Consider the following 27954-nt stretch of genomic DNA (forward strand, 5'->3'; position numbering starts at 1 on the left):
GCACCCTGGGAAAGGCCAGGCCAGCCTCAGGCCAGAGCCCTAGGGAGCCAGGAGGCAGGGAGGAGGGGGCAGGGCTTGCCTGAGCTGGAGATATAATCCTGGGGGCTCTCAAAGCTCCGCAGCCAGAAGAGGCCATCTTCCCCACGTACCACAGTGCCAGAAATTCTACTCAGACCAACAAAGGCCTACTAATCTGACCTCTGTTCTAAGCATGGATGCTGCTGGAACAAGGCAGAGGTGCTCCCTTCCCTTTGGAGCTCACAGACTTCAGTATGCATGCCTAGAACAGAGCCCACCAATAGTAAGTAAAATACATATTTGTGAATCAGTGGATGAATGAAGCAAGCATCAGTGTAATGAATGTGCACAGTAAGTTTAGAATGTCCATGTTCAATCCTCCCTTGAAGGAGGGAGCCAGAGAAGGGACTGTTCCTTCCCATTTTTCATATGAGCACTGAGGCCCAGAGAGGAAAGTGTCTCCTGACTCCGAGGGTAGCACGCAGTCAGCTGAGGCTAGAACCAGGCCCTTGGGGCTCTTGCTACCACAGCTTGTCCAAAGGGACCCAACCAGCTGGGAGGCATTACAGTCTCCACCTCCCTTGCCCCTACCCTATTCTAGGACCCAGGGGACACTCCCAGGAAGGGAGCAAGTTCCATCCATCAGTCACTCTGGCCCTAGAGTGAGCCCTGGTGACCCTTGCCCAACCCAGAGCCCAGGGAAGCCCCTTCCATCACACCAGACAAGTGTAGGGTGGTTGAGATGTGCAGGGAGAGTGACCATGCCCTGCTCAACGATCCCTCCATCCCAGCCTGTCACTGGGCTGGGGCCATGCTGGCAGAAGTGGTCTCTGCCTTGGCTGACAAGAGGCAGCCTCGGCTTCTAAGCCTTGCTGCACTGTATGGGCGTGTGTGTGTGTGTGTGTGTGTGTGTGTGTGTGTGTGTGAGTGTGTGTGTGTGTGTTGGGGGGTGTGGTACACAACAAGATTCATAGCTAAAGGTCAGCCTGAGCCAGATCTAGGTTCCACTCTCGCAAGGCATCAGGACTAGGACCACCACTTCCAGGAAGCTGCCCTTACAGCCCAGATCTGCCAACTCCCCTCCTTTTCTGAGCAACCTGGGCTTCTGGAATTGCAGCCTTGAAACCTCAGACTTTCTCTAGGCTTACTATCGTAATATTGACAATAAGGGGCACCACTCAGAACTTCACACTTTACAAAATGCCTGCAGGGCCTAATTTCATCCGATCCTCACAGCAACTCAGTGGGAAACCAAGGCTCAGTGAGGAGCCATAACTTGCTCAGGTTCTCAAGACTAGGAGGTGGTGGGGCTGGAGCTCAAACCACGCCCCCTCTTCCACTGACCTGCTGTGGGACTCTGGGTAAATCACTTAAGCTCGCTGTGCCTGCAAACAGGAAGAGAGCAATGGCATACACATAGGAGTTGATCTCTCTTGAGGAGTTCCTATGTGCTGCTTACAGGTATTTATTTTAACCTCGAGATAAGCCTCCTGGATGGGCCCTATTATTACCCTGCTTTACACAACAGGACTATGGGCACAGAGGAGTTAAGGGCCTGGCTCAAGGTCTCACAGCAGACAGGATTTGTGCACCCAGCGGGCCAAGGAGTCAGAATATCCACATCTATTCCACAGTGCAGGAGATGAGACCCCTTCCAGCCCAAGGCAGTAACCCAGATAGCAGCCCAGGCCCCCAGCACAAGGAGGACACTCATACTGCCTTCTTCACAACAGTGGGAACTGACCACAGGGTGAAGTGAATCATGCACTTATGCAGCTCTTTCAAATGCCATGGAGAAACGTTCAGTGTAATATTAAATGAAAGAAGCAAGGAGTATACATACCACACCATCTCAGATCATGAAATACATATATGTATATGCAAAGAGAAAAGCCTGCACTGATGGCTGCCCTCACCTCTGGGAAGCCCACATCTGTGCCTCAGTTTCTTCATCTAAATAATAGAGAATATAAAGGGCTTACTTAGCACAGTGCCTGGAACAAAGATCTCTCAATAAATATTGGCTGTTATGAATAACCAGAGAACCTTAGAAGGCAGGTCATCTCGGAGGTAATCTAGACCAGCCCTCTCCCAGGGCAGGCATCCCTTGGCAGCCCTTTCTTGCATACCCCCAGGACCAAGGAGCTCACCCCTTACAATGGTACGCTGGTAGCTCCTTCTATTATGGGCAGGTCTGCTTGGGAGAAAGCCCAAGCTGGGCTGGGCCCCTCAGTCCCTGGGTGGCCTTAGCATTGGATGGTGGTGACCTTGGGAAGGATCATCCATCTCCCATTCTAAATCCTCTGTCTTAGACCTTCCTATGGGGCAATTCTCCAGGTGCAAGGTTGGGAGGGGCTTTCTGGGTGGCTCTCTTGTCCCCAGCCGAGGAGACCACCTCTGTCCCTCCCACTGTCTCTGGGATAACTGAGAAGCATTTGCTGCAACACTTTGTGCCTTTTCCATTTTCTCCTTTGGAAAACAAAGAGAAGCCAGCTGGGTCTGACCTCCTCCCTGCCCCACCCCCAACCCCTCCATCCCCCAGGGGAGGGAGGCCCTCTCTGCCTCCTCCCTGGACTAGTGGAGAACCCCAAGAGGAGGGGCCCTGTGAGCTGGCTGTTGCCATGGCAACGGCAGCCCTGGAATTTGACCACTGGGGCCCAGGAGTGGGGGGTGGGGAGTTGGTACAGGCCATGCTGGGGGCAGGGAGGAGGGTCCAGAGGCCCAGGAAAGCCAAAAAGGGCAAAGGCAGAGCAGGGGTCCGGCTCCTTCCATGGCCTCAGTTTCCTCATCTGTAAAGGGGAAGAGGCTTGGACCTCAAGATCTCTCTTTCCAGCTCTAATCTAAACTGGAATCTGGGCGAGGGCTAGGGGTGGGGGAAGTAACCAGAGCAAGGTCAGTTGCCCTTTTGATGGACAGAGACCCCAGGGGACAGAGACTCGTCCCAGGTTACACAGCAAGTCCAGAGCAGTACCAAGACTAGACCCTGGGGGGGTGGTCTGTCCACTGTGGCTTCCCTATTTCTCCACTGGAGAGGATGAGGATGCCTGCTTCATGTCTGGTGGAAGAGGCCCTCCAGGAATGGCTATGGCTGGGCTGGGCCCACAGTCCTGAGACAACAATGTGCCTACCCCAACAATCCCCTGCATTCCTGGACCCCGCAGGCTGGCAGAGGGCCTGCTCCCCCCCAACCCCCCGCCTGCAGTGCCAGGCTGCAGTGGGTATTTTTAAATGGGGGCTCGCCCCTCTCCGCCTTCCCACTCCAGGAACACAGTGAATTCTGCTGCCAGCCCCCCTCCCTTTCAGCCAAGCCTGAGTAGGGGCTAGATCCACGGCCATCCTCTGTGTCCCTGCCTTCAGACAGCCCTCTCTTGCCGCCTCCTTCCTCACAGTCAACCCTGAGATCAGGGTGATCTCCAGGGCCCCTTCAGCCATGATACTTTAGACCCAGAAAGGGATGGGACTTGTCCAAAGTCACACAGCACAGATGAGGATTTGGGAATGCTATGCCACCAGCCTGTGCCCCATCTCCAACTGTCCATCAAGTTATACTGGTGCTGCCCCAAGGCTTCCTCACCTCTCTGCCATTGATCCTCAACAGCCACAGCCTTGCTCCCCCAGGGGGTCCTCACACCCACCTCAGAAAGATGCTCCCATTCTGACCAAGTCACTCCTGAGCTTAAAATGCCAGCCATCTGGGAGAAAAATAGAGTTGGAACCATAACTCACACTATACACCAGGATAAATTCCAAATGGATCAAAGATTTAAATGTAAAACAAAACAAGAAAACATAAAATACCAGAAGAAAGCATGGGAAAATCGCTTTATAAGCTTGGAGAGGGATAGGCCTTCCTAACCATGACTCCCAATCCAGAAGCCATAAAATAGAAACTTGATAAATTAGACCACATAAAAACTTCTGCATGGCAAAAATACACTATAAACAAAGTCAAAAGTCAAGTGACAAGTCAGGAAAAAATATTTGCAATTCACAACCCAGACAAAGAAGTAACCTCCCTACTATTTTAAATGTTCTTAGAAATTGGTAAAACAAAAGGCCAACAACCCAACAGAAAAATGGGCAAAGGATGCAAACAGTTCACAGAAAAGAGAATCCAAATGTCTCTTGGACATGTGAAAAGATGCTCAGCCTTACTCATTATAAAATAAATGCAAATTAAATACACTGAGATACCATTTCACCCATCAGATTGGGAAAACACCCAAAGGTCTGACTTAGTGAGGCTGTGGGGAAGAGGTCTCTTTCTCAGGTGGTGGACCCCTGTGAAGAGCATCAAAATTAGAATCACACATACCCTCTGTCCCAGCAATTCCATTCCCAAGAAATTGCCCAAAACGTACACCAGCCACCATACAAAATAACCTATGAAAAAGCTCATTCACTGCAGCACTATTTGTAACAGCAAAAGACTGAAAATGACCGAAATATCTTTTAAAATGTGGTTAAATACAGTTCGGTAATCTGTGCAATGAGACACCATGCAGTACGAGAAGGAATATGGAAGCTCTCAGGACACTGAAAAGGCAGATCTGCAAGCGATACTCAGTAGAGAGCAGTGTGGACCGTGTGCCATCATCTGTGTGGAAAGTGAGGAAAGATGGTGCATTTGCTGGTGTTTGCACATAAAAGGATTCACAAGAACTAATAACCGAGTGTCCCGGGGTACGGCAGGGTGGCTACTGGCGGGAAGGAGACTTTTTACCTGTTCTGATTTTTCCTAACCATGTGAATAAATTATCTATTCAAAATTTTAAATACATAGACTGAATTTTTTAAAAACTTCACCTCACAGTCTGGCCTTTAAGCTTGCTCCAGGCTCACATCTCAGCTTTGAACAGCCTCTGCAGCCCTCATCCTCCTTCTCTCCCCATCAAAGGCTTTGCCTCAGCCTCTTCCTCATGAACCATCCCTTCTGTATGCTCCCTCCTGGGTGGGAACCCTCTGGGCTCCCCCAGCCACTGCTCATCTCTGTCCCAGCCCTTACCACCCCTGGGATCCCTATCTGTGTATGTGTCTGCACACTGCCCTGTGTTCCTGTCTATATACAGGACCAAGTCCCGAGGGGCTCTGGGTGAATGAAGACCGAATGGAAGAATGGGGGCTGCTCTGGGACCCTGAGTTTAAAGCCTTTGTTTCTGCTTTCTCTCTCCATTCTAACTGGTCTCCTCTTGGACAATTCCAGTCCATCTGTGACCTCCTCCAAGACGCTCTCCCTGCCCACCCTGCAGTCACAGAAGGGCTCGGCACTCCAGCCCTTTCAGAGAATTGCTGAAGTCCTCCTTCACAGGCCACCTCCCCACCCACCCACTCCTTAGGTTGAGCGACCTCAGGGCTGGGCTTTGACTCAACCAGAGTTTGGACGTGAGTCCCCAGCCTGGATGAAGGCCCAGAGGCTAGAACTCGCTGGGCAACCCTGGCAATCCTGCTCCTCTCTGGGCCACAGATACCGTCTGTAAAGTGAGGTGGGCAACAAGCAGCTTTGCAGCAGGGTGAGGATTTCTGCCAGTGAGAATCCAGCAGAGCCCCAAGCCCACAGAATCCCACCCCACATCTGCGTATCCCCTTAGCTCTGTTCCTAGGGCAGTTGCCTGGTGGGGCGGGGAGAATTTTGAGCCTCCCCTGGGAAACTCAACTTATCCCTCCTCCCACAAAGATGACTCTCTAGGCTATTCTTGGTAATTCCATCCACTCTCTCCACCCCTGGGACCCCACCTCAGCCAGGCCAGGCCACCACCCTCCCTTCTCCTTCCAACTTGCTGTATGATTTCCCACTGATCCCCAGTGGTCAGTGGTCCAGCCCAGCTACCAGAGGCATTATCACGTTTGATTCTCACCAAAACCCTATAATAGGTGCCATCACAATTATCCCCATTTTACAGGTGCATAAACAGAGCCACAGAAGGACTAAGTACTTGCTCATGGTCACACAGCTAAGAGGAAGAGCAGGATTTGAACCTCAGCCACCTGGCTCCAATCTGTTCTAACCATTACACCAACACAGGAGGATACAGGATCAAGTGCAAGCACTCAGGCTGACCCCGACACCCTGGGTGACCTGGCCCTTGCTGACCACCAGTATCAAATTTCCCTACCTGTATCATACTCTGGCTGCATCGTGCTCTGGCCATAGTAGTTCCTCCAACCCATCACACTCTCTTACACCCTAGGCTTTGGCACGTTGCTGGTCTCTGCCAGGTGCACCCTCCACTATCTCTATGCTTGCCAACTTCCTACTCATCCCACTTTTTCTTTTTTTTTTTTAACATCTTTATTGGAGTATAATTGCTTTACAATGGTGTGTTAGTTTCTGCTTTATAACAAAGTGAATCAGCTATACATATACATATATTCCCATCATCCCATGTTTTTTGGTGGCCAAAGAAGTGGGAGCATAGGCTACATGGTGGGCCAGGTTATGCTAGTGCCCAGGGCAGGCAAAGCCTGGTTCCTGAGGCCTTGGACTTACCAGGCTCAGAGCTCAGGCTTTCTCCTGCCAACACCTGTTCACACTTCCTTTTACTCACTCTCAATTCTGGGGAAGTCTTCCTGATTCTAACCTAAATTACCTCACCCCAGAGGAGCCAGTGGGACTCCTGGACTTCTAGAGAATTTGCCTCCACCTGTCTCCCGGTGACTGAGTGAGCTGGGCCGGACAGCATGCCCGCTCTGGGAGCATGCCTGGCTACTAGCGCCTACCTTCCACAAAGGGCCTGCACTTTCCCGGGCAGCAGCACTTGGCAATCAGGGTCTTCCCACCATTCTGACAGGTCATCCTCCTAGTCACGTGGGGCCCAGCCCAGCTCTAGAGGCCCCTGGTGGGGACACTGCTTGCTCATAGGAGCCCCAAGGTAGGGTACTCCATCAGCCTGGCTCCCTCTGGAGACCTGGTCCCCAACAGAGTTTGTCCCTGCCCAGGGAGGCTGGCTGGTCTGAACTTCTTTTTTTCTTTTTCTTTTTCGGCTGAACTTCTGAGCCTGCAGAGAAACTGAAGGGAGAGGCTTATCCAGCTCTAAACCCTCCACCAGAGCCCCTCTGCCCCAAACAGGAATTCTCTGCCTGAGTCTCAAGTGGCTCCATGGAAGTACATGGTGCGGAGATGTGGTCAAGGGGGCAGACACGCTCCCCCACCTTCACTTAAATCAACGAGGTTCCAAGTTGACCTAGTTTATAGCTCAATGTCAAGATTCCTCTACAAGAAAGGGTTCTACTATTTTTAAAAGCTTGGAAATTACTGCCCTGGGATCAAATCCAGACTTTCAGTGCTGGCCTTCCAGACTCCCCAGGAATAACCCAACTTCTTCAGAACCAGGGAGCTTTCATGGTACCCTAGACGCACCAGAGCTTTTCCATCATAGGCCTCTGCCTTCCTGATTCTTTCTGCCTGAAGGCCCTTGACCCCATTTCTGTCTGTCAGGGCCTTGCTCGTTCTTTAAGGCTCTAGCCGCTGCCCCACATTAGCTTCCCTCACCCTCCTTCTGATTCTTAGTTCTCAGATGGGGCTTCCTAGGGCAGGAACCCCTTCCTGTTTCTCCTATAGCCCATGTGCTCACCCTGCACGTACAGGCACTAGCGGATGGCAGTGGAATTGAATTTTATAGGTTACCCTGAGCTCTCCAAATGCATTACCAGGCTGATCCCAGAGTTAATTACCCAGGGCTAATTATAAAAGCTAGAGGCAGCTGTGCAGTCAGTTCAGTTATTCCACCAGCGACAATGAGCACCCCGGTCCTCAGACAAACTGCCAGGCTTTCCCCCTGGAAGTGAGGTCCCGCTCCAGGCAGAAGGTAGGCTGAGGCCCTCTCCCCAGTCACTTGGTTCTGGTGTCCGCTGCCCAGCCCAGCCCCATGTTGGACACTCGGGGGTTTCAGTGCAGGGGCGAACTGCTCTGTTCACATCTCCCCAGATGGATAACACCACTTATATCACTTGTTGACATCTGGCCGCCCATATCTACTACCACTTCATTGTCATTAAACCTTGCTCCAGGCCAAGTATGAGGGGTTCTCAGGCTAGGTCCTCACTTTTGATTATCTGCCCAGATGTTTTTGTCAGTATAGAAGTCTGCTGGGGAGTGTGTGTGTGTGTGTGTGTGTGTGTGTGTATGTGTGTGTGTGCTTGTGCACGCCTACATGTTGTGGACCTCAGGCATTGCTCTTGTTGGGGTGGATGGGAGTCTACAGTCAACTTGCCCCACAGCATGGGAACTGGTGGTTTTGCTGTGTCCCTCCTCCAGTCTGCAGGCTCTGCCAGGGCTCCTGTGCATCTCCAGCTGGAGCTCAGAGACCAACACTGGGTGTTTCTTCCTCAGCACCCACGGCCCAGGTCTGGCCACACAGAAGGTGACCTGATGACTGAGGGGAGGGGGCCACAGTGCTGCCTGATAACCAAGAATTAAACTCGTGGAACAGGGCTCACGGCTAGGGGCCCAGAAGGAGACAGGGCAGGAGGCCGGGGGTGGGGGAGGCAGTCTGGGCTGGCTGTGGGTCCGGGCCTCTCTGGGCTCTTTGTCCAAATATGGAAGGTTTTTTTGTCTCCATTTGAGTCACGCCGGCCATGGCCCAAGAGATCTGCTTTCCAGATACTGCAGGCGGGACTGCGCCAGCGCTGCCTGGCCTGCACCCCCACCCCCAGCCCTCCTTTTCCTGCCTGTGGCTCAGCTCAGCACCCTTCCAACCTCCTGGGCCAGAGCTTTCTCCACCGGCCGAGAGCCCAGCACCTACCTCAGCGGTTCTCCAGCACCAAGAGAAAGGTCCCTGGGCCCACAACGGGAGGAAACATTCCCTCTGCCTGCTCATCACCTACTCTCACTCCCCAAGGGTACTTCCTATTCAACTGAGCCACTCAACTAATATTTACTGAGCAACTACTATGTGCTAGTTCCAGGGACTAGGACTGTGGACTGTGAATCCTGCGGGATCCCCATGTCCACTCTCTCCTCCTACGTGCCCACCTTGGTGATGGCACCACCCCTCACCCCGGCAGTCCTGAAATCCAGGAGCCTGAGTAACATTCATGGATTCTGGAACCAGACTGTCTGGACTTGGATTCCAACTCTTGGTTAGCTTTCCTAACCTGTGCAAACTACTTCACCATGCTGTGCCTCGGGTTCCTCATCTGTGAAACAGGGAAACAAGTCCCCCCACAAGGCTGGTTGTGAGGATTAAATGAGTGAACATGTGGAAAGGGCTCAGAATGCTGTGCCTCAGGGTTCCTCATCTGTGAAACAGGGAAACAAGTCCCCCCACAAGGCTGGTTGTGAGGATTAAATGAGTGAACATGTGGAAAGGGCTCAGACTAGTGCCAGGCACACAGGAAGGGCTTTACAAGCTTTGCTACCATGACTGGTGACTCTCCACCCCCTGCGCTATATTCACACAGGTGCTGTGGACTTTCCATCAGCTCCCTCCCTGTTCTCTCTGCATTAGACAAGGTTCTCTCCTGCAACCCTGGAGGGAGGCCGGCCTCGGTTCCAATACCACCTCACTCCTCCTGAGCTCAGTCGTCTGAGCTTGGCACCTCACCCTCTCTGGGCCTCAGTGTCCAGGTCCCACCCCCACCCTCAATTGGTACTGGCTTGGAAAGTACCCTTTGCTCATCTGCCTGGTTGCTCGGGCCTGTGATTCCCCAGGGCAGAGCCCACAAAGGGCTGGGCACGGGTGGTGGGAAGAGCTCAGAGTAGCCTGGGAACTCCCCAGGGCCACTGCCCGTGTGCCAGGAACAAGAGGGCTTGGCACAGGTGGCGTCACCTGACCAGAACCAAGTACTGGGTCACAGCGTAAACTGGGGGCCACACCCACATCTCCACACCCCAGACTTCTTGAGATCTGTCCACCTCCACAAGCAGAGAGGAGCTGAAATAGCTGTGAGTCCTGCATAGGGGAGGGGTCCTGACACTCAGGCGAGGATGCCGAGGAGACACTGCCCTATATAGGGCCCTCTTCCTGAGGCCTGGTTCTGGTCAGAGGCCTCCGTCTGCCTCTGTCGGAGGCTGAAAGATACAGTGGGTCAGAGGAGACAAGAGACAGACAGAGCAAGACAGGGAGGAGGACAGGGTGAACAACAGAGGAGGGAGGAGAAAAGAAAGCAATGCGCCCACAGTGATGGAAAGGTCTGCTGTGAGTAGAGGAAAGAGGTGGAGGAGGGAGGAGGCCCTCCCAGCCCAGGCCCAGGGTCCAGGTGACGAGTTGGGGCAGGCGGAGGAATGGCTCACCCTGCCCTCCTGCCCTCCTCCTCCTCCTCTTCCAGCCGCTGGGCCAGGCCAGGCCCAGGACTATTTTTAGCTGGGGCTGAATTTAGCTGTTCCCTCGGAAATTCCTCACCCGCCCCAGGCAACGCCCCCGCTGGCCTTGGGGAGAAGCCTGGAAGCTCTGGTCCAGGCAGGAGGGGAGAGGAGGGCCCAGAAGCAGCAAGAAGCTAGAAGGGTACTTAGGCCTCTGACGAGAAAACCAAAGCTCAGGAGCCCCCTGAGCCTCAGGCCCCAAATCTGAATCACTCCTCTCGCTACAGCCTCTGCCCTACTCTCCTCCAGGAAGGCCTCCAAGATTGCAGGGCCACACAACAGCACTTGTCTTGGGGTCTATGGTATAAATATTGTGAGGATACTCTGTCTTCAATTACAAACTACTGTGAGCACTGCTAGCAAGGCTGCCTGCCTGTCCACCTACCAGTTACTCTTCTCCCAACTCCTGAGAACCTGCAGAATCCAGGGCTCTCCTGGGCTCTGCCACATCTGGGACTCCCACTTTACAGATGTGGAAACTGAGGCCAAGTGCCTTGCCTTGGGTCATAGCCAGCCAGGCAGCATGGGCCTGCTCCTTCTCTCTCCCACATGTTCCCTACCCAGGCTGGTCCCAGAAGGGCTGGATTGGGGGTGCAGCCTGGAGCTCTGCTGTTCTCTGGTGACCCCTGACCCCACTGAGAAGCAGGGCACTTCCGCTGGAGCAGGAGGAATGGAAGTTAGACAAAAAGCATATGGGGCACAGAGGCAGGGTCCTGAGCTGGCTCAGAGGTCCCTCATCCTTCCAGAAATGCAGAGGAAAGTCCTGCCCTGAGGCAGGGGGATGACTCAGATGACCCTGCATCTTGTCCACTGCCTCATTCTCTAACTCCAATAAGAGAGGTAAGCCCTACTCCCCCTATCCCCATTTTGAATAGGGCCTCTGAGCCTAAATTTTACCTCCAAATTATCTCCCTAGGAAGGTCTTTTCTCTCCATCCCTCCATCACCTGGCTCCCCTAAGCTCAGGCTTCTCTCTCCCTGCTCCCCCCAGTCCAATCATCCCCTATGACCAGAGAATGCTTTTTCATGTGCCCACCACGCACTGCTCCTCCTCAGCTCTTTATCTTCCATGGCTCCACACCACCCACAGGACAAAGCCTCGGCAGTTTAACTAGGACTTGAGCCAGTTTAACCTGGCTCCTGTACACACAGCCCCTCCCCGTGTGCTCTGGTCCAACAAGAGACCTCCCTGTCCTCTTGGCCCCAGACATACATCGAGGCTTCTCTTTCCTGGCTGGCTCAGCCCAATTCTCTAAAATGCCGAGTGACCCATGTCCCCTTCCCTCTCAAGAACTCCCAGTGGCTCCTTAAACCCGGCTCTGAGGTGCACGGGCAGATTGCTGGGCCTGGTCCACTACTGCGTGGCCTTGGGCAAGACCTCTTCCCTCGCTGGGCCTTCATTTCCCCTCTGAATAATGAAGGGGTGAGGGGTGGTTAGAAGACACGCTGGTTTCTAAGGGTCTTTTCGGGTGGACCATCCCGGCATTCAAGGCCCTGCCCCTCTTCTTCCTTTTCCTGCCTCCTGGCCTGCCAAGAAGTTGGACATCTCACCACCAGGACCCACGCCAGGGAGACAAGGAGAGACAGAGGGGGACAGTGAGGAACCAGGAGCAAGACCACAGTGACACAGGCAGCCAAGAAAGATGGAGCCAGTAGGATTTTTGGGGGGGAGGGGGGGTCCCTTCCCATCCTTCTGCCCCTTCCCTTCACATCTGCTCCTTGACCTCCAGTGCCCTGTCCTGGGAAAGGACTGGATGTTTGTCCAAGGGGGCTTGGGGGAGGGGTCTCAGCAGTCCCAGGAGGCCAGGCTATGGGGCTGGCTGGCAGCCAGGACCCCAGTCCTCCCTCCCTCCTGCTCCACGCTGCTGGGGAGCAGGGCCTGCTCACCCCCTGGGAACCAATAAACAGGAAACAGACACCAACCTGGTGCTTGCTCCCTCAGCCTGGCCCCCACCATCACAGTCCCCCAACTGCCCTCCCATTGGCCCAGGACCTGCCCCGCCTCTCCCCAGCCCCAGAATCTCAGAATCAAGAAGTAATAATCTCAAATGAACGAACAAATCAAGTTAAGAGGAAGCCTTCTGGAAAAAAACTCAGACTCCTTCATCTTGAAACCACGAGATTCTACACTCTGAACTGGCAATCTCAAAAGCACACATTTTAAAGTGGCCACAGTTCTGAGAGCTTCCAGACCTGGGGTCATGGGCTGAGGGTTCCATAAGTTTCTCTTCGGCCCTCACGGTAACTCCTTAGCATCCTCACTTTGCAGAGCAGGAAACTGAGGCTCAGAGCTGAGGTGCAATGACTTGTCAGATACCACCCAGCTGTGAGTCAGAGTCAGGTCTGAGATGTCAACCCTTATCAGTCTGACCCCAAAGCCCAGGGCACACACACCTCAGACTCCCTGCCTTAGAGGGGTTCTCAGCCCAGAATGGGAAGCAGAGGGGACTGAGACCCACTTCACAGGCTGGTTCCAATGGGTCTGGGGCTTTGACTCTGCTCTGCTCGCAGGTTGGGGCTGGTGGTAACAAAATGGGAGGGGGAGCTGGAGAGAGGAACAAAGTCAGTGGGCATTTGACTCCACTTCACTGCCCAGTCCCTCTCCCTCCGCCCAACTCCAAAGGCCCAGGCTGCTGGGCCACCAACCCTACAGATGTAGCCAGGACCCCACCAGCCCTCCTGTCCAGAGCTTTGTCCTGCTTCATGGCTGGAAAGAGATAACGAGACTATGAGCAACTTGGAATCAATTTCTCTTAGAATCTTAGAATCCTAACATCTTAGCATCTTAGTCATGGGGGAGGAACTAACATTTCTTGAGGAAACCCTCTTGGCATTATTTCATTTAATCTTGACAGTAATCCTTGGCCGAGTCAAGGGGTAATGCACCCATTTTATGGATTCAGAGGGGTCTGTAAATGGTTGCCCTGGGTCCCAAAGCCAGCCTGAGAAGAGAAGGGACGCGGACCATGCTCCTTACCCTCCACGCGCCATCCTTCAGGTGCCACTTCCTGGGCAGCACCTCGGCCCCTCAGGGCATGAAGGGACCTGACAGGCCCTCTGGTCCAACCCAGCACCAGGGTCGCCGATCCCCAACATGGAGCCCCCAGCACATGGGAATAGGGAGCTCCTCGCCATCTGCCCCGAGTCAGCCCAGGCCAGCCCAGCAGAGATGTGATTCCCACCCCCACCCTAGATCCCCCTCTTCTCTCTCTGCCCTGGCTCTAAACTCTCCTGCCAACTGCTCTTCTTGGGAGCTGCTTTATCCCAATTTTTAGCCAGCCACCCTAGAAGCCAAGCCCATCCACAGGGGACCCACTGGCTCTTCTGTCCCTCTCCCACCAGAGCAGGGCTCGGCCACCCTCTGGACCCCACCCACATCAGAGGGCTAAGACCCTTGCTGAGAACTCCTGACAAGCAGGGATGATGTCCAAGCTTTCCCTGTGTGTCCCTATTGCCCATTAAGGGGCTCAACAATTGCTGAATGAATGAAAAAATGACAAATGATCAGGGAAAGAAATGAATGCAGGATAAAAGCAGTGGGCCTGTGTCCACCAGCTCTACCCTGTGCCAGCATCTACCGTGGGCTCTGGCTTCCAGGAGCCAACAGCCTGACCCCTCTGCTCACCTGTCACAGGCAGAATAATGGCCCCCAAAGACTTCCACATCCTAATAAACCTGTGAATATGTTATCCTACATGGCAAAAAGGACTTTGCAGATGTGAGTAAAGATTTTGAGATGGGAAGATTATCCTGGATGATTCAAGTGGGCCTAGAGTAATCACAAGGGTCCTTATAAAAGGGAGGCAGGAGGTTTGGTTTAGAGTGAGAGAGAGATCTGAAGATGTATACTGCCGGCTTTGAGAATGGAGGAAGGGGCCAGGGGCCAAGAAGAACCAGCAGCCACCAGACCTGGAAAAGGCAAGGAAACAGGTTTTTCCCTAAAACCTCCAGAAGGAATGCAGCCCTGCTAACATCTTAATTTTATCCCAGTGAAACCCATTTTTTCTGACCTCCAGCACTATAAGATAACATTTGTATTAGGTCACTAAGCATTAGTAATTTGCTACAGCAGCAATAGGAAGCTAATACACCACCTATCTGCCAGCCTAGACGCTGGTATTAGCTCGTGTGCCTCCCACCTCAGGTACCTCTGGAGACTCCCCTCTCCCTCTCTCCCTGCCCAGGGAGTGTCTCAGAGCCCCGTGACTTCTCCAAGCCCCAGAGGAAGTGTTAACATCCCAGCAGCGGCAGCATCAACACTTCTGTGCACAGGTTCCAGAGTGAGCCCCACAGCTCACAAGTGTGGGGAGAGGCCCCCCTCTATGTGTGTGGAGGGGTGCAGAGCAGCAGCTGGTTGTAGGGAAAAGGGCCCTGGGGGCCAGGCCTGGGTGAGTCCCAGCCCCACTCTGAGCCTCAGTCTCCTCAGCGGCCTAAGGGGGCTGTGAGCCCCCCACCGGCACTTCAGTCTACAAGTTGGGATCCTACTAAGGACAGCTGTTGCCTCTGCCAGCAGGAGAGGAGGTTTTTCCTGGTGCCCAAGAACATGGAGGAATCCATGGCTCTGAGAGGGGAAGGGTCTTACTTAAGGCCACACAGCAGGAAAATGGAGAGGCTAAGGCTGGAACCCACGTCTCCTGACCCCTAGTGCAGACCTCCATGTGTCATACCAAGTCATCCCTTGTGAGCCCCATAGCTACTGGAGGGGGGCTCAGATATCCTGGCTGGGGCCCTAGGCCCCTGCATGTCATGGGCTGGGGCTCACTCACAGCTCAGAGCGTGGCAGCCTGGCAGTCCTCCTCTGCCTCTGTCCACCCCTGGAATGCCTCAGAGGCCTGGGGGTGGGTAATGGCGGGGGGGTTGCATGAAGGATCAACTCCCATGGGGGGGCATGTCTCTAATAAGCTCCTGCTTCCCAAGGGACCCAGGGCCCCCATTTCAGGGCCTGCCAGCAAGGCGCCAGGCTGCCTGGGCACATTTCCCAATAAGTACGCCAGAGCTGTGAGCCTTTCTGGGAAACATAGGCTCCCCCTTCCCCCACCCTATTACCAGCATCCCTGCCAACTCTGCTCAGTGGGAACTCTGCGGGGCCAATGTATGGCCTAGGAGTTAGGACACCTTGGGCCAAATTCCATACTTGAGACATAGGGCCTTTGGCAAGCCTCTGTCCCCTCTGGGCCTGCTTCATCCATATACTGGGATGCCCACCTAGCTAGAGGACCAGATGGGAGGGACAGGGCTGCCTTTGGGTGGTGTGAGCTCCCTGTCTCAGGTAACATGCAAGCTGGAGCTGACAGGTGTCACAGTGGCTGTGGAGGAGACACCAGTGGGATAAGGCACTGTCACTTGCCTCACTGGGGCCCTGGGAACCTCCATCCTCCTAGCCTTTGAGTCACACCAACAGAGGTCTGCAGGGGGCAGCTAGTGCAGCGTACAGCTCCAGTCTACCCTGGGGGTTTTGTCAATCTCCCCTCCTCACTCTGAGTGACCCATCACACACTGCCCAGGCATAGGAGCTGTAGGAGCTCTTTGTTCACCTTGAATGCTGGAGTCCAGGCCCTCACAAAGCCCTCTGGGCTGCAGCGGAAACCCACCACCCTACTGCCTCTGCCCCAGCCCAAGCCACCATCATCTCTTGTCCAGATTATTCCAGTGGCCTCCTGATCAGCCTCCCTGATCCACCCACCATGGCCTCTGCAATCTACCCCCACAGAGTAGCCAGAGCAGACTTGTGAAAGCCTAAGTCAGATTAGGTCACTGCTCTACTCAGAACCTTCCAACAGTGCCTGCCCCATCTCACCTCAAGTAAACACGGAAGACCCCCTATTGGTCTATGAAATCTACCTCATCTGGCCCCAACCCATTTCCACCCTCCCTTAATTCTGACCTCATCTCCTACTTAACTCCATCCACACAGTCCTCTTGACTTCTACCTCAAGGCCTTTGTACTTGCTGTTCCTCTCTTCACCTCACAGATAGCCACCTGTCTTGCTCCCTCCAGGCCTCTGGTCCAATCTCACCTCCTCAGAGAGACTTTCTCAGATCTCTTAATCTAATAGAGTACCCCCTCCCTGTCATTCTCTACTCCCTTATCCTGGTTTCTTTTGCTCCCCAGCCCCTATCTCTCCCTGTAGCACAATGTATCCATTTACAGACAGGTCTCCTCACTAGTCTGGAAGCTCCATGAGGTCAGGCCTTTGTTTTGCTTGCTGTTGTATCCCAGGGCCTCAGAGAGTGCCTGAGTGTCTAGGGGTTCAGTAAGTATTTGCTAAATGGATGAATGCATTGCCTTATCAAGGCCCACCCAAGTCTCTGAAACAAACTCCTAGGGCACACAACTTAACATATTATTTCCCACCTACCAGCCTCTGCCCATGCTGTGCCCTCCCCCTAGAACCCCTCCCTCTCTTCTCTGGATATTCAAATTCTCCCAGTTTTCAAAGCCAAGCTCCAGACAGAGGCTCCTTCAGGAAGCCTCTCCTGCCAGCCCCCAGGCCACTCCCTCAACATCCTACAGCCCCTTCCAGGCTGCTACTAGATCCTGAATTCTCTGAGTGTTTCGGCTCCCCAGGCGGCCTGGGGATGCCTCCACCCCACTGCGGGGCAGCATGTGTAGCCTGAAAGATCACACATGGGCGGGAAGGAAGCAGGAGGGGCAAGTTCCTACACTAGGAGCCCCCTGGGGACAGGATTAGCAGCAGCCTCCCAGCCTCCCAAACCCAGCTGGTCCTGGAAATGTGGGGCTGGAAAATGTCAGACTCAACTCTGGTCCATCCCCCAACTCTTCCCGGTGGTGAAGGGAGGACGACCCATTCCTGGGCCACACTCCCCCAATAGCCCAGGGCGCTTAGGAAGGAGAGGGTGGGGGCAGGGAATAAACAGAGGAAAGGGACAGCCCTGTGCCTGTCCTCCCCCTCCCGCCCTCCTCCTGCTGGGTGACAAGACATTTAATTATAGATATTTGGTACCACTCAGAATTCTAAATGTCCTAATCGCCTCCTCTCCCAGAACCAGTTTCCATGGAAAAATCATAGCAAAGAGCCAAAGAGGGAAAGGAGAGAATCCCCACCCCTGTGGGTTCCCTGCCAAGGAGACAGAGTGAAGAAAGGTGACAAAGAGAGATGCAGCCTGGCGTTCCTCTGCAAGGCAAGGAGCTGGCTGGGCAAGCTGGGGATGGGAGCCATGTCTGCTGGGGGCAGGGTGCGGGGGCAAGGTCAGGGTGGTGCATGGACCTGGCTGTGCCCTGCCATACTATGGGACCTTAAAGTCGGCATTCTCCTTTCTGAGTCTTGAAGTTCTTCCCACCGCAAACATGGGCTCCAGTGAATTAAATAACTACCATGAAAGTGTTCAGACAGGGGTGTGCAGGTGATGCCCCCAATGCCCCCTGACCCTGCCCCATTACTCAGATGGTAGGCCAATTCCACCAAGAAACAGGGACCCTTCGGGCCTCTTCGCCTCTAAGACAATGACATTCTAGGATTCAGTCTGCAATTCTGACTGAATCTGAGTCTGCAGTTCTAAGAATTCAGCCTTGTGAGATTCTCACAGCTTTCATTTTTGAAGAATGAAACATTCAGAGTGTCTGGCATATAGTAAGCACTTAATAAATGTTAGCCACTCTTACTGCTATTTCAATATGCTAAAGTTCTCTGAGTCCATCCATCTGATTCTGAGACATAAGTCACTTCCTATTTCTGGACTAGAGTTGTCACTTCTGTCAAACAGGTATCAGGTACCTGAGGGCAGAAGGTTAGATCATGAGACTGTACTTTAGGGCAGGATGGGAAGCCTTGGGATGAAGAGTCGCTGATCATCCAGGCGACTGTGGGCCTAAGTGGGAATGACAAGGGCTGTGGGAGGGAGCAGGGCAGGGAGGCTCCACAACTGGGCCTCCTCGCCCTAGCACATCCGTTCACGGAAAGCGACCATGAGTTATCCCTCACTCCCTGGGCTCCTAGGTTCTTACAGCTGATGCATAGAGCTGCCTTTCTCTCCCTTCCAGCCACACCCCGACTCCTCCTGTTTCCCTTGACCACCCTGCAGGCTGAGTCTCTCCTACAGAGCTTCAATGACCAGGCAAAGACCACCCACTGTACAGATGGGAAAACCGAGGCCCAAAATGACTCTGTCCAGGTCTCAGAGCAAGTCAGAGGCTAAGCCAGGTCTGGAACCAGGCTTCCTGCTCCCAACAGAGAGGCAGCACCACACAGAGGGCAAATACAGATTTTGGGGTGGGACAGACCTGACTTTGAGGGACTTCCTGCAGCCCAGGGGTGGGTCAGGGACCCCCTCTGTCCCCGGGGCCTCTCCTGCCAGCCCCCTGGATGGGCTCACACTGGTTTCTGCCTCATCAGCAAAGCGTGACAGACTCTTCCCTTCTTATTCTGGAGCCCACACCACACCATCTCCACCCACAGGCCAGGGAGCGTGACTGGAGCCCTGGGCCCGAAACAAGGGAACATTGTCTCCTCCGTGAAGGCCAGAAGGAGGGCTGGACAGCTGTTCCCCATCCTCCTGGAGCCAGAAAGAAAGGGACAGCAGGAGGGATTCAGGCTAGCAGAAGGAAGAACTTCCAGGCTTTATGAGTGGGTGGGGAATTAGGAGATGGTGAATCTCTTCTGAGCTGACTAAAGTCCACCAGGTTATACTGAGGCCCAGAATGCCCAGCCCTGTGCTCAGAAATCAGTAGGGGGCAGGGAGGAGGGGCCAAGGCTGCTCACTGAGAAGCAGCTGAGGCAGTGGACCTTGTTTTTTTTCCCTCTCCTGTCCCCAGGGAGGGCATGATCACACCATCCACTCACAGTACACAAGCCTGCCAGGCAGAGACCATTAACCCCATTTTACAGAAGGGGAAGGTGAGGCATAAAGCAGGGATGTGACTGATCCTAGGCCACACAAGGATCTGGAGCCAGGGCTCAAACCCTGCTCTTTCAATGACAGACTCACCAGTTCTCTCCCCTAAGGAGTAAGAGGGGATAGCGAGCTGGGCCTGGAGAGATAGGAGGACTGGAGTGAGCAAAGGCTTGGAGGCTGGAGAGAGCCTCCACTGAGGGCAGGGAGAAACCTGTGTTATGGGCAGATATGTCCCACCTCACGCTCCCTAGGGGCAGCTGGGGTGGGGGGCTGAGATCCCTGTCCCACGTGATCCCTGAGGATCACGTGGGACAGGGAGACGATGTGATGAGAGTAGACCAGGAGCCAATTCTGCAAAAACTCCCACCTCCTCTCTGGGTCTCAATGCCTCTTCTTAGTAAGGAACAGTCCCCCTCCCCCCAGTCTCCCCGAGTCCCTTGGTTCACCCCTGCTCTCTCCCAGAGGAGATAATTATATGGGAAAAGCACCTGGGGATGGGGCCCCTGGTAGGAGCTGCCCCTGCTGTCACCCTCCCCCACCCCCATGTTCCAAAGACAACTGGCACTGGAGTTAGGGGCACCTGAGCTGCCCTACCAGGCTCTCAGAAAGAAGGACAGGTCCAAAATGTCCCCTCTCCCCACTCCCTGCCTACTGACTCTGCAGCCTCTGTGAGAGACACCAGAGCCAGGACAGGGGAACTAGAGACAGCAGAGAGAAACAAAGAGAGAGAGAGTTTAGAGGGGCCGTGAGAGCACTGAGAACCGGCAGTAACCAAAGTAGTCCAGGGTTTAGGGTTTTCAGGCTCCTCACTCTGGCAGGGAACACAGTGGGAGCACAGGCCATGGCTGAAATAACCCCAGGCCATCTCCACTCTAAGCCCAAAACCCAGAGCCTCAAATCTAGCTTCCAGCTGGGATGCCATGGCACCACACTGCCTAGAACCCATGTGAACCCACAGCCCAAACTCCAGGGACAGCTGAAGCCAGAAAGAAGAAGTGGAGGCCTCAGGGAGAGTGAGTCCCCCGGGGCCTGGGGTCTGACAGGGGAAGGAGGAAGCATCTCAGAGTCACCAGGAAGGGGGTGGGGTGGGGAGAAGATGCAAGCCGGCAGGATGGGGGACCAGCGCCCCCATCCTGACCCAGAAAGGCAGCCCTGCCTGTGGGGGCCAGAACCACTCCCAGCCTCTCTCAAGGCCCCTCTCTGCTGAACTTCAGCAGCTGCTCGCTGACCCTGCCCTCCCTTAGAGGTACCCGTTCTAACTGGAGGAGGCTTTAGCAGACTTCAGGCCCAAAGAGTGTCCCAATTCCAACCCATGGACTCCCCACAAATCTGTGCAGCACAGCTGGAAGGAGATATAGGCACCACCTTGTCCACAACCCTCCTGATTTTACAGATGGGGAGGTTGAGTCACATAGAAAAGCCAGGGCTGCCAATGTACTTTATGGAGCCCTCTCCACTACTCCATAAAGTAATGCCTTGTACCTCTCCAATTCTCCCAGGCCCAGGTTCAGACCCAGATTTTGATCTGACACAGGAAAGCCACGTTAGTAAATGGCAAACCCATGTCAACTGTGGGCCCCTGAGCCCAAACATCCTACAAGGGGTTTGGCCAATAAGGCAGCAAGGCTCTTGAGAAAGTTCCATCACCCTCACATCTCCTTATGTATTGATAACAAAGAACCAGATAGGAATCTTTAAAACCAGTCCCTGAAAAACATCTAAAGGACCTGATTAGAACCCTTTGTAATTATCACCCAGAATACCTTAGAGCAGATAAGAACCTCTGACATTAGTACCAGCAGAAGCCTGAAGCCTCTGGGGCCTGAGAAGACAGAAGCCTTGTGTCATTAACACTCTTAAAACTGCCTGGGCACTTCCAGAACCAGAGAATCTCCCTCAGACCTGGGCACCTGCCCAATGAGCACACTCAAGAGACTCCTGCATAAGTCACTGTCCCTGGCGCTCCTTCAGCCCCACCCCAAAGGCCCCCCACAAAGACTCACCACTTGTGGCTTGCTGCAGCACTTGCTGGCTGGAGCAGGCTCATCTGGAGCCCGGACTGCCTCAGGGGGCTTGGCCTCGGTAGAGGGCGGTGCAATCGGAGTCAAGCAGGGCATATCCACTGGCACTGGGGCAGGGACCTCACTGGAGTGGAGGGTCAGCATGTACTGCTTAGTGACGTCCTCAAGAGATGGTGCCTGCAACGTGGGGTGGGCTTGGGCAGGGAAGCCCATGGGCTCTGGTACAGCCACAGGGGGACCAACGGAAGTCGGTGGCTCAGGCACCATGATAGGCGTGAAGGTGGACGGCACACTGGCATGACGAACGTGTTTGGAGGAGGGTCGGGCCCGAGACAGGCTGCCAGCCTGGTCCTGATTGCCCTCCTCTCTCGGTAGCTCCTGATGACTGCTCCGAGCTGGGCGCTTCTTGGAACCACGGCGGATGAGCCGTGGGGACAGAACGTCAGCCAGTTTTGGGTCAAGGTGGAAGTCACGGTGGGCAGTGGAGGAAGCAGGCGGGGCCTCAGGTAGGGACCTCTCAGACTGTGCCCGGCCCCTGGCAGGACTGGGCTCTTCTGGTTCTGCCCGCCGCTCTGTGAGGATGGGCTCACTGCTGGACGGAGGCAGCATGGGCTCGACCTCTCTGATGGGCTCCCCTCCAGGGCCCTCGAATCCAGGCCCAGCCAGCTCCCCACGGCGGCTGGGGTCACTCAGAGATTTCTTCTTGGGGGCTTTGCCAGCAACCCTGTCATCCACCACACACCCTAAGGCACCAGGCCCCTGAACAATGCTCTGAATGACCTCTTGGTATCCCTTGCTCTCTTCACTGCCCACAGACCAGTCACTGTGGCCGCTGGTCAAGCCCTCGTCCACAGCTGGGGCTGCTGGAAGCCCTGTCTTGGGGCTCAGCGAGCCCAGGAGGTTGCTATCCACGGAGAACCCGGAGGGCTCTTCAGAGGTGGCAGCCCGGTGGCGCTGTGGAATTGGGTCACTCAGAGATCGGTAGGCCTCACCTGCCTCCCCATTGCTCAGTTCAGTCCCACCAGGGCCTGAAGGTGGGACTTTGCGTCTCCGGCGGAGGGCACCTGGTGTGGGAGGGGTATCAGAGGACACCAGGGCCCACCCTCCCAGACTGTCTTCAGCCCCAGGGCCATGGTGGTTGGTCTGGGCTGAGGATGAGGAAAGGGGTCGCCACACCCCTGCGGTACCCAGGCTGCAAAATGCTGAAACAGGAGGCTCAGGGTCTGCCCCAATACCCTCATCTGTCAGACTAGACTCAGGGCCGGAGAGCTCTTCCTGGGACCGCTGCCCTCGGATTACGTCTCCTGGCCAGTCAGGACTTCCAGGGAGGACATCACTTCCATCATCCTGCTGGACACCCATGCGCTGGATCTTCTCAAAAACCTGACGGGCCTCTTGAACATACTGATCTTGGACGACGAGGGGCAGTGGATCCTCCTCAGCACCTGGGCCTGCCAGCAGGAGTTCAGATGAGCTGGGCTTCAGGGCACTGGTGCGGAGTAGGCAGCGGGCCATGGGCTTCTCAGAGCAAGTAAATGACTTTGCCCTTCGAAGGGTGGCCGTCAAGTCCTTCAGTGTGGGGCGAGCGCCAGGTGATGCTGGGGCTGGGGAGGGCACGGGCTCAAGTTGCCCCACAGAGCCACCTGCTGATGGTGAATCTCTGCCATCTAAGGGGCTGCTCCCAAGGTCCTCATGTCGCCCACCAGGCTTTCGGACCCTCAGCTCTGAAAGGTCTGAACGCAGGAAACTGAGTAGTGTCAGGGTCTCTGAGGCAATATCTGGATTCGACAGGGACTTCCGTTGCCGGCTCTTGTCCAGCTCCAATCCTCCGTCCCTCAACGCTCTCGTGGTGCCCACAGGTCCCTTGGCGCGGGTTCGAGCCTGGGGCCTTAGAAGCCCTTCCCCAGCTCCAAAGCTAGGGGAGCGATACACGCCCCAGCTCCCAGAGCCCCGGCTAGCCCACAGGTCCTCATCTTTGAGAGTCTCTGTGCTGGAATAACGGCTGCTACCACGGGAGCCTGCTGGGCTGGCCAGATACGTGGGAAAGCTCACCTTGGCCACGCGGAAAGTTCCCCCCCCAGTGTCTGACAAGGGCCGAAGTCCTTCTTGGGGACCTGATACACAAGGAGAAGAGCCAGTACCCCACTCCTGGGGTCCTTCCTCGCTAGGGGCTCTTGGAGATGTTGGGGGATCGGGGCTCCTGGCTCCCCTTGCTGAGTCCATGCTGCCCAGATTTAACCCATAACTGTCCGGCCTACAGTCCTTATCCAGGAGGGAGCTTCTAGGCCTGGGCCCCGGCTTCCCTCCCCAGCAGTGGCCGCCCTCACCGTCTTGGTCCTCGTCACTACCTGAGGAGTGGCCGCCGTGGTAGGCCGGACTCTGCGCCCCGCGCTGCGGCGGCGGCGGGCCCTCCTCTTCCTCCTCGCTGGAGCTGGCAGTCCGACTGCTGCTGACAGGATAGGAGGAAACGATGGAGGAGGAGGAGGAGCGGGAGGCCCGGGCCCAGGCCTGCGGTTGGGAGAAGCTATGCCAAGAATGTAAACCATCCGCCGGACGCTGCGCTCGCTCCTGTTGCTGCTGCCGCCGCCTCCTCCCCTCGGTCCCTGGGCCCGGCAGCGGCCGCGCCGAACGCAGGCCCGCCAAGGGGAAGCATGTCCGAGGAGGTGGCGTCGGTGGCTGCCGGGGTTCCCGGGTCGTGGGCTCCCACGCGGCACCGTCGGGGCTGGGCGTCCCCGAAGCCTCAGAGTCGGCACTGGGCCGCCTGGATCCAGGGCCACCGAAGAGCTTGCGCATCTCGGTGACGCTGGGCCAGGCCCCGCGCGCGGCTCCCTCCGCCGCTTCTTCCGCGGCCCCGGGGGAAACGCCCCCGTCTCGGGCCCCAGTGGCGTTGTCGTCCAGATGCTGCGCGTCGAAGCGCCTGGAGAGCTGGCGCACCGACGGCGAGAGGCTACGGAGCGGGCGCGGCTGCGCGGGGGCGGCCGGGGGCCCAGACGCCAGCTTGGACACGCGCCGGGAGGGCTGGCCCGGGACGTCCGAGGCCGGCCGGCACGAAGCGCGGCGCCGCAGCCCGGAGGTGTCCGTTGCCTCCTCCCTTGGCCCTGGCCCGCCGCTCCAGCGCTCTAGCAGCTTGAACGAGACGCTGCGATAAAGCTGGGGCCGGGGCGCCCCGTCCGCCATGGTGGCGGCACTCACTCTGGGGGGGCTGGCCTCGGGGAGCCGCGGCCAACCCCCCCTGCGCCCCCGCCCCAAAGGAGCGCAGCGGCTGGGGTCCGAAGGCCTGGGTCCCGCAGCCGCAGTGCGAGGCGGTTAGCGGGGAAAGGGTGCAGGGACCGGAGCACAGGTTTATCTGCTGCGGCTCAAGTTTCTGCGCCCGCGGGCCGCATCGGCTCCATCCCGCGCGACCCCTCCCGCCTCAGAGTCGACTCCCGGGCCCAGCCCCCGCCTCTCCCGGTGCGACCCGGAGCATCGCGGCCCGACCCGGTACTGGCTGGATCCCAGCGCTCCGTTCCTCGGCTCTGCGCCCGCCCGCCAGCCGGCCTGCCTGCCTCCCCTCGCGCTCCCGCTCCGGCTCCCGCTTCCTCCCTCTAGGCTGCCTGCTCCTCGCTCCCTTTTGTTGCAAATAAACTTTGTGGCGGAGGAAAGGGGGTGGGGGGCGGGGCCTCGCGCCCAAAAGAGGGGGTGGGCTCCCGGCGCGCTCTAGTCTGGGAATCGGGAGTGAGGGGGAGGGGAGGGAATCGGGAAGGAGCGGAAGGAGAAATAAGACTGCTTGAGCACAGGCTAACTGAAGCGACCCTCCAGATGAGCCCCTCGGGAGCTCAGCGGGCAGAGCTGCCCCCCATCCCCCCAGCACTCGCTGCAACACGCAAACTCTGAGTGTGGTCGGCTCCGCAGGCGTACAGTCGGGTTGGCGCACCCTCTGCATTCGGGCGGAAATGCCTCCTGCCCAAGGGACCCCAACATGGCAACCTCGTACCCAAAAACTGTCGTACACAACACCGACACTCAGGTACACGCAGAAACACTCTCCCAGACGAGAGACTCGCCTCCAGGGGGAGCGGTGCGCGCCGCAGACCAACCCGGGCGCTTGCAGCTCCCTGTCCCGCCCCTTCACCCCGCCCAGGCCACGCCTCCTACCAGGTCCTTCGCTGCGAATCCCTCTGTAACCGCGACTGGGTCCAGCCCCTGGCGCCCCCAAACGCCCCGCCCCTCCCACCTCTGCCGCCAGTCCAGCTCTGACTGTCCCCCCACCCTCCGCAAGCCGCTCCAGGCACCCCCCGACCCTTTGTGACCACGCCCCCACGTTTCCAGCCGCGCGCCTTGTACCCCGCCCCCTCCTTCTCCAGGTCTCTGGGGTACGCGGCTCCAGCGCCGTCTACCGGCCGGATTCGCCCACCCCCGTGGAGCCTTGGACGACTAAAGCTGCACCCGCCACAGAAAAAAAAAAACAAACCCGGAGAGTTGGGACGACTTCACTTCCTTTACTTCCTTCTAGTCGTTAACTAGTCCCTTCAGGAGCCGTTTCAAACCTCTTCCCTTCGCAAAATGCACTGCCCTTCCTTCGACTTCACACACAAAAGGCGCTTTGACGGGAACGCCCTCGATTTACCACTGCCAAACCTACACTCCTACCTGACTCCCATCCGCCCTCCTGTCAGGCAAGGTGTGGGTGGCTTCTACCGCTTCACACCACCCTTGGAGGTAGATCTTATTGCCCCTTCTCTGTGGGTCATGAAGAACTTTGACCAGTGTCAAAGTCAGGAAATGGCAGCTCCTGGTATGACTCAAATTCAGATTTCAGGAGCTTTAAACACCATGCTCCTCCAGAGAGCCTGTGCTGGTTCCAGATCCCTGATGAGCCCCCAGCAATATCCTCCTCCTCCCTGGGCCTGGGATCAGCCTCCCCAGGAACAGCGGACACTCATGTTACCCTTAGCCCAAGAGGACTGTGGCTGGGCCCCATTAGCTAGGAGGCCCTGGGAGCAGGAGGCCCTGGTCCAGATGAACAGGCAGGGCTGGGTGCAGGGCAGGAAGGTAGACACTCAGGGATTGCCTGACTACCGCATGAGACACGGAGGACTCAGCGAGAACCCCAGGGCCCTGCTTGCTGCTTCCCTTGGGTTGTGGGAAATAACTGTAGGGAGAAAGCTCTTCCTCTTTGAGTTGAGACCAGCCTCCAATAAGTCCCTCAACTCAACCTTATCTCCTCTCTGTCTCAAAGGGGCCAGCTATCGTTCACTCTTCAATGGGAAATTGATAACAAGGAAGAGAGCTCTGTCTGGCCTATTGCCTCTCTGCCCTTTCCTTGCTGTGTGACCTTGGGTAAATCCCTGCACTTCCCTGGGCCTCAGCTGCCTCATCTGAAAAGTATGGAGTGGGTTTAAGTTTCCCCAAGGGAAACTCTGACTCTGCCTCTCTCTGACTCTATTTGAAATCAGACTCTTGTCTCTTCTAGGTTGTTTTGGTATGGTGGAGGGGACCCTCATCCTGGAAGTCACTGCTCCCCTCCAATAATAATGATGGCCCCTGCCATCTGAAATTTGTAATTTTCCAAGCTCTGTCACACCTGGTCATTTTCTGTCTTCACGTCACTTCTGGGATAGAGGATAGAGTTTTTTATTCCCAAATCACAGATGGGGAAGCTGATGGAGAGGAGGAGAGACTCAGGTCACAGGCTCCCAGCGCCCTGCAGCTTGGCCTTGAGATGGGCTAGATGGGGCCTTTGGACCAGGAATCCCCTTGGTGGGGAGGGAGGGTGTTTAAGGACCTACGCTAGGCCTCCACCCAATGGGAAGCCCACCCAATCGGAGATTGGCTTGGCTGCTTACGGTACTTCATGAGTGCTCCCCCCACCAGCCCCTTCTGATTCAGGATGAGACAAAGGCATCTTCTAGGCACAGAGAGGGCCTGGGTGTTTTTAACCCTCAGAATATTCATCTAGAAGGGGTCTGGAAGCACTGGGTGCCAGGGCGGAGAGCAACACCAAGCCGGGCCCAATGCAGGCACCCTTACAGATGTGACAGGTGGCCCTCAGCGAGTTGCTGTTTTCCTTTGGGCCTCAGGCTCGTCACCTATGAAAGGGGAATGAAAACAATAACCCATCTACCCAGTGAGTTGTGGTGACCCAGCAATATCAGGGCTGTAGAATCCCTTGGGGAAATGAAGATAGGAAGATTGTGATGGTCACAGTCAAGGCCAATGATGGGCCTCAGGCACTTAAGAGGGAGAAAGATGAGGAGTGAGAGGACTCCAAGAAGCAATGAGCTCCGGACAGGAGCTGTCTTAGGGGGAGTCTGGCTCCTAACTCCATTCCAAAGTCAAATAGAATTGACCCAAGATTGTCCCCTTTCCTGTATAATTAGGCCTCAAGTGCACAGAATTGGATTATTTGTAACCTTTTGTTCATGACACATTCTCACCAGATAGTTAATTGATTCCCATCAAAAAACAAAACAACTAGGGCCTTTACAATGTTCTGTATCTCATTATATAGTTCTCCCATCACTCATTCTCCTGCTGCTATCCCGCCACCCACGATAACCATCACCTCCTGTGTTCAGCATTCCCTTGCTTTCCTTTTTATATAGTTTTATTGCATCTGTGTATTCCTTCAAAGTATATATTTTCATTTAGTTATTTAAAACTTTATAAAAAGGGCATCTTGCTGTGTATAATTTTTTTGGGATTTCTTTGCACTTGATATACTGCTAAGATTTATCCACTTTGCATGTCGGTATAGTGCATTCTGGCTGTGTGTTAACATTCC

General features: G+C 55.6%; 1 protein-coding gene and 1 long non-coding RNA gene across 3 annotated transcripts in view; one reads left to right on the forward strand and one right to left on the reverse strand.

The window, feature by feature from the left end:
• Window positions 1–25036, reverse strand: part of ARHGEF17 (Rho guanine nucleotide exchange factor 17) — a 57952-nt gene extending 32916 nt beyond the window's left edge. For both annotated transcript variants that reach the window (XM_059930847.1, XM_059930846.1), the window contains exon 1: window positions 21174–25036. In XM_059930847.1, coding sequence (XP_059786830.1) covers window positions 21174–24368 — 3195 coding nt within the window. In that variant the 5' untranslated portion in view covers window positions 24369–25036. The remainder of the gene's footprint in view (window positions 1–21173) is intronic.
• On the forward strand, window positions 23658–27791 carry LOC132370582 (uncharacterized). Its single transcript, XR_009504629.1, has 3 exons — window positions 23658–24671; window positions 25083–25197; window positions 25535–27791. It is a non-coding gene; the product is annotated as an uncharacterized LOC132370582 (long non-coding RNA).
• Window positions 27792–27954: the final 163 nt, after the last annotated feature.

Source organism: Balaenoptera ricei, chromosome 8 (assembly GCF_028023285.1).
Source record: "Balaenoptera ricei isolate mBalRic1 chromosome 8, mBalRic1.hap2, whole genome shotgun sequence".
Classification (NCBI taxonomy): Eukaryota; Metazoa; Chordata; class Mammalia; order Artiodactyla; family Balaenopteridae; genus Balaenoptera; species Balaenoptera ricei.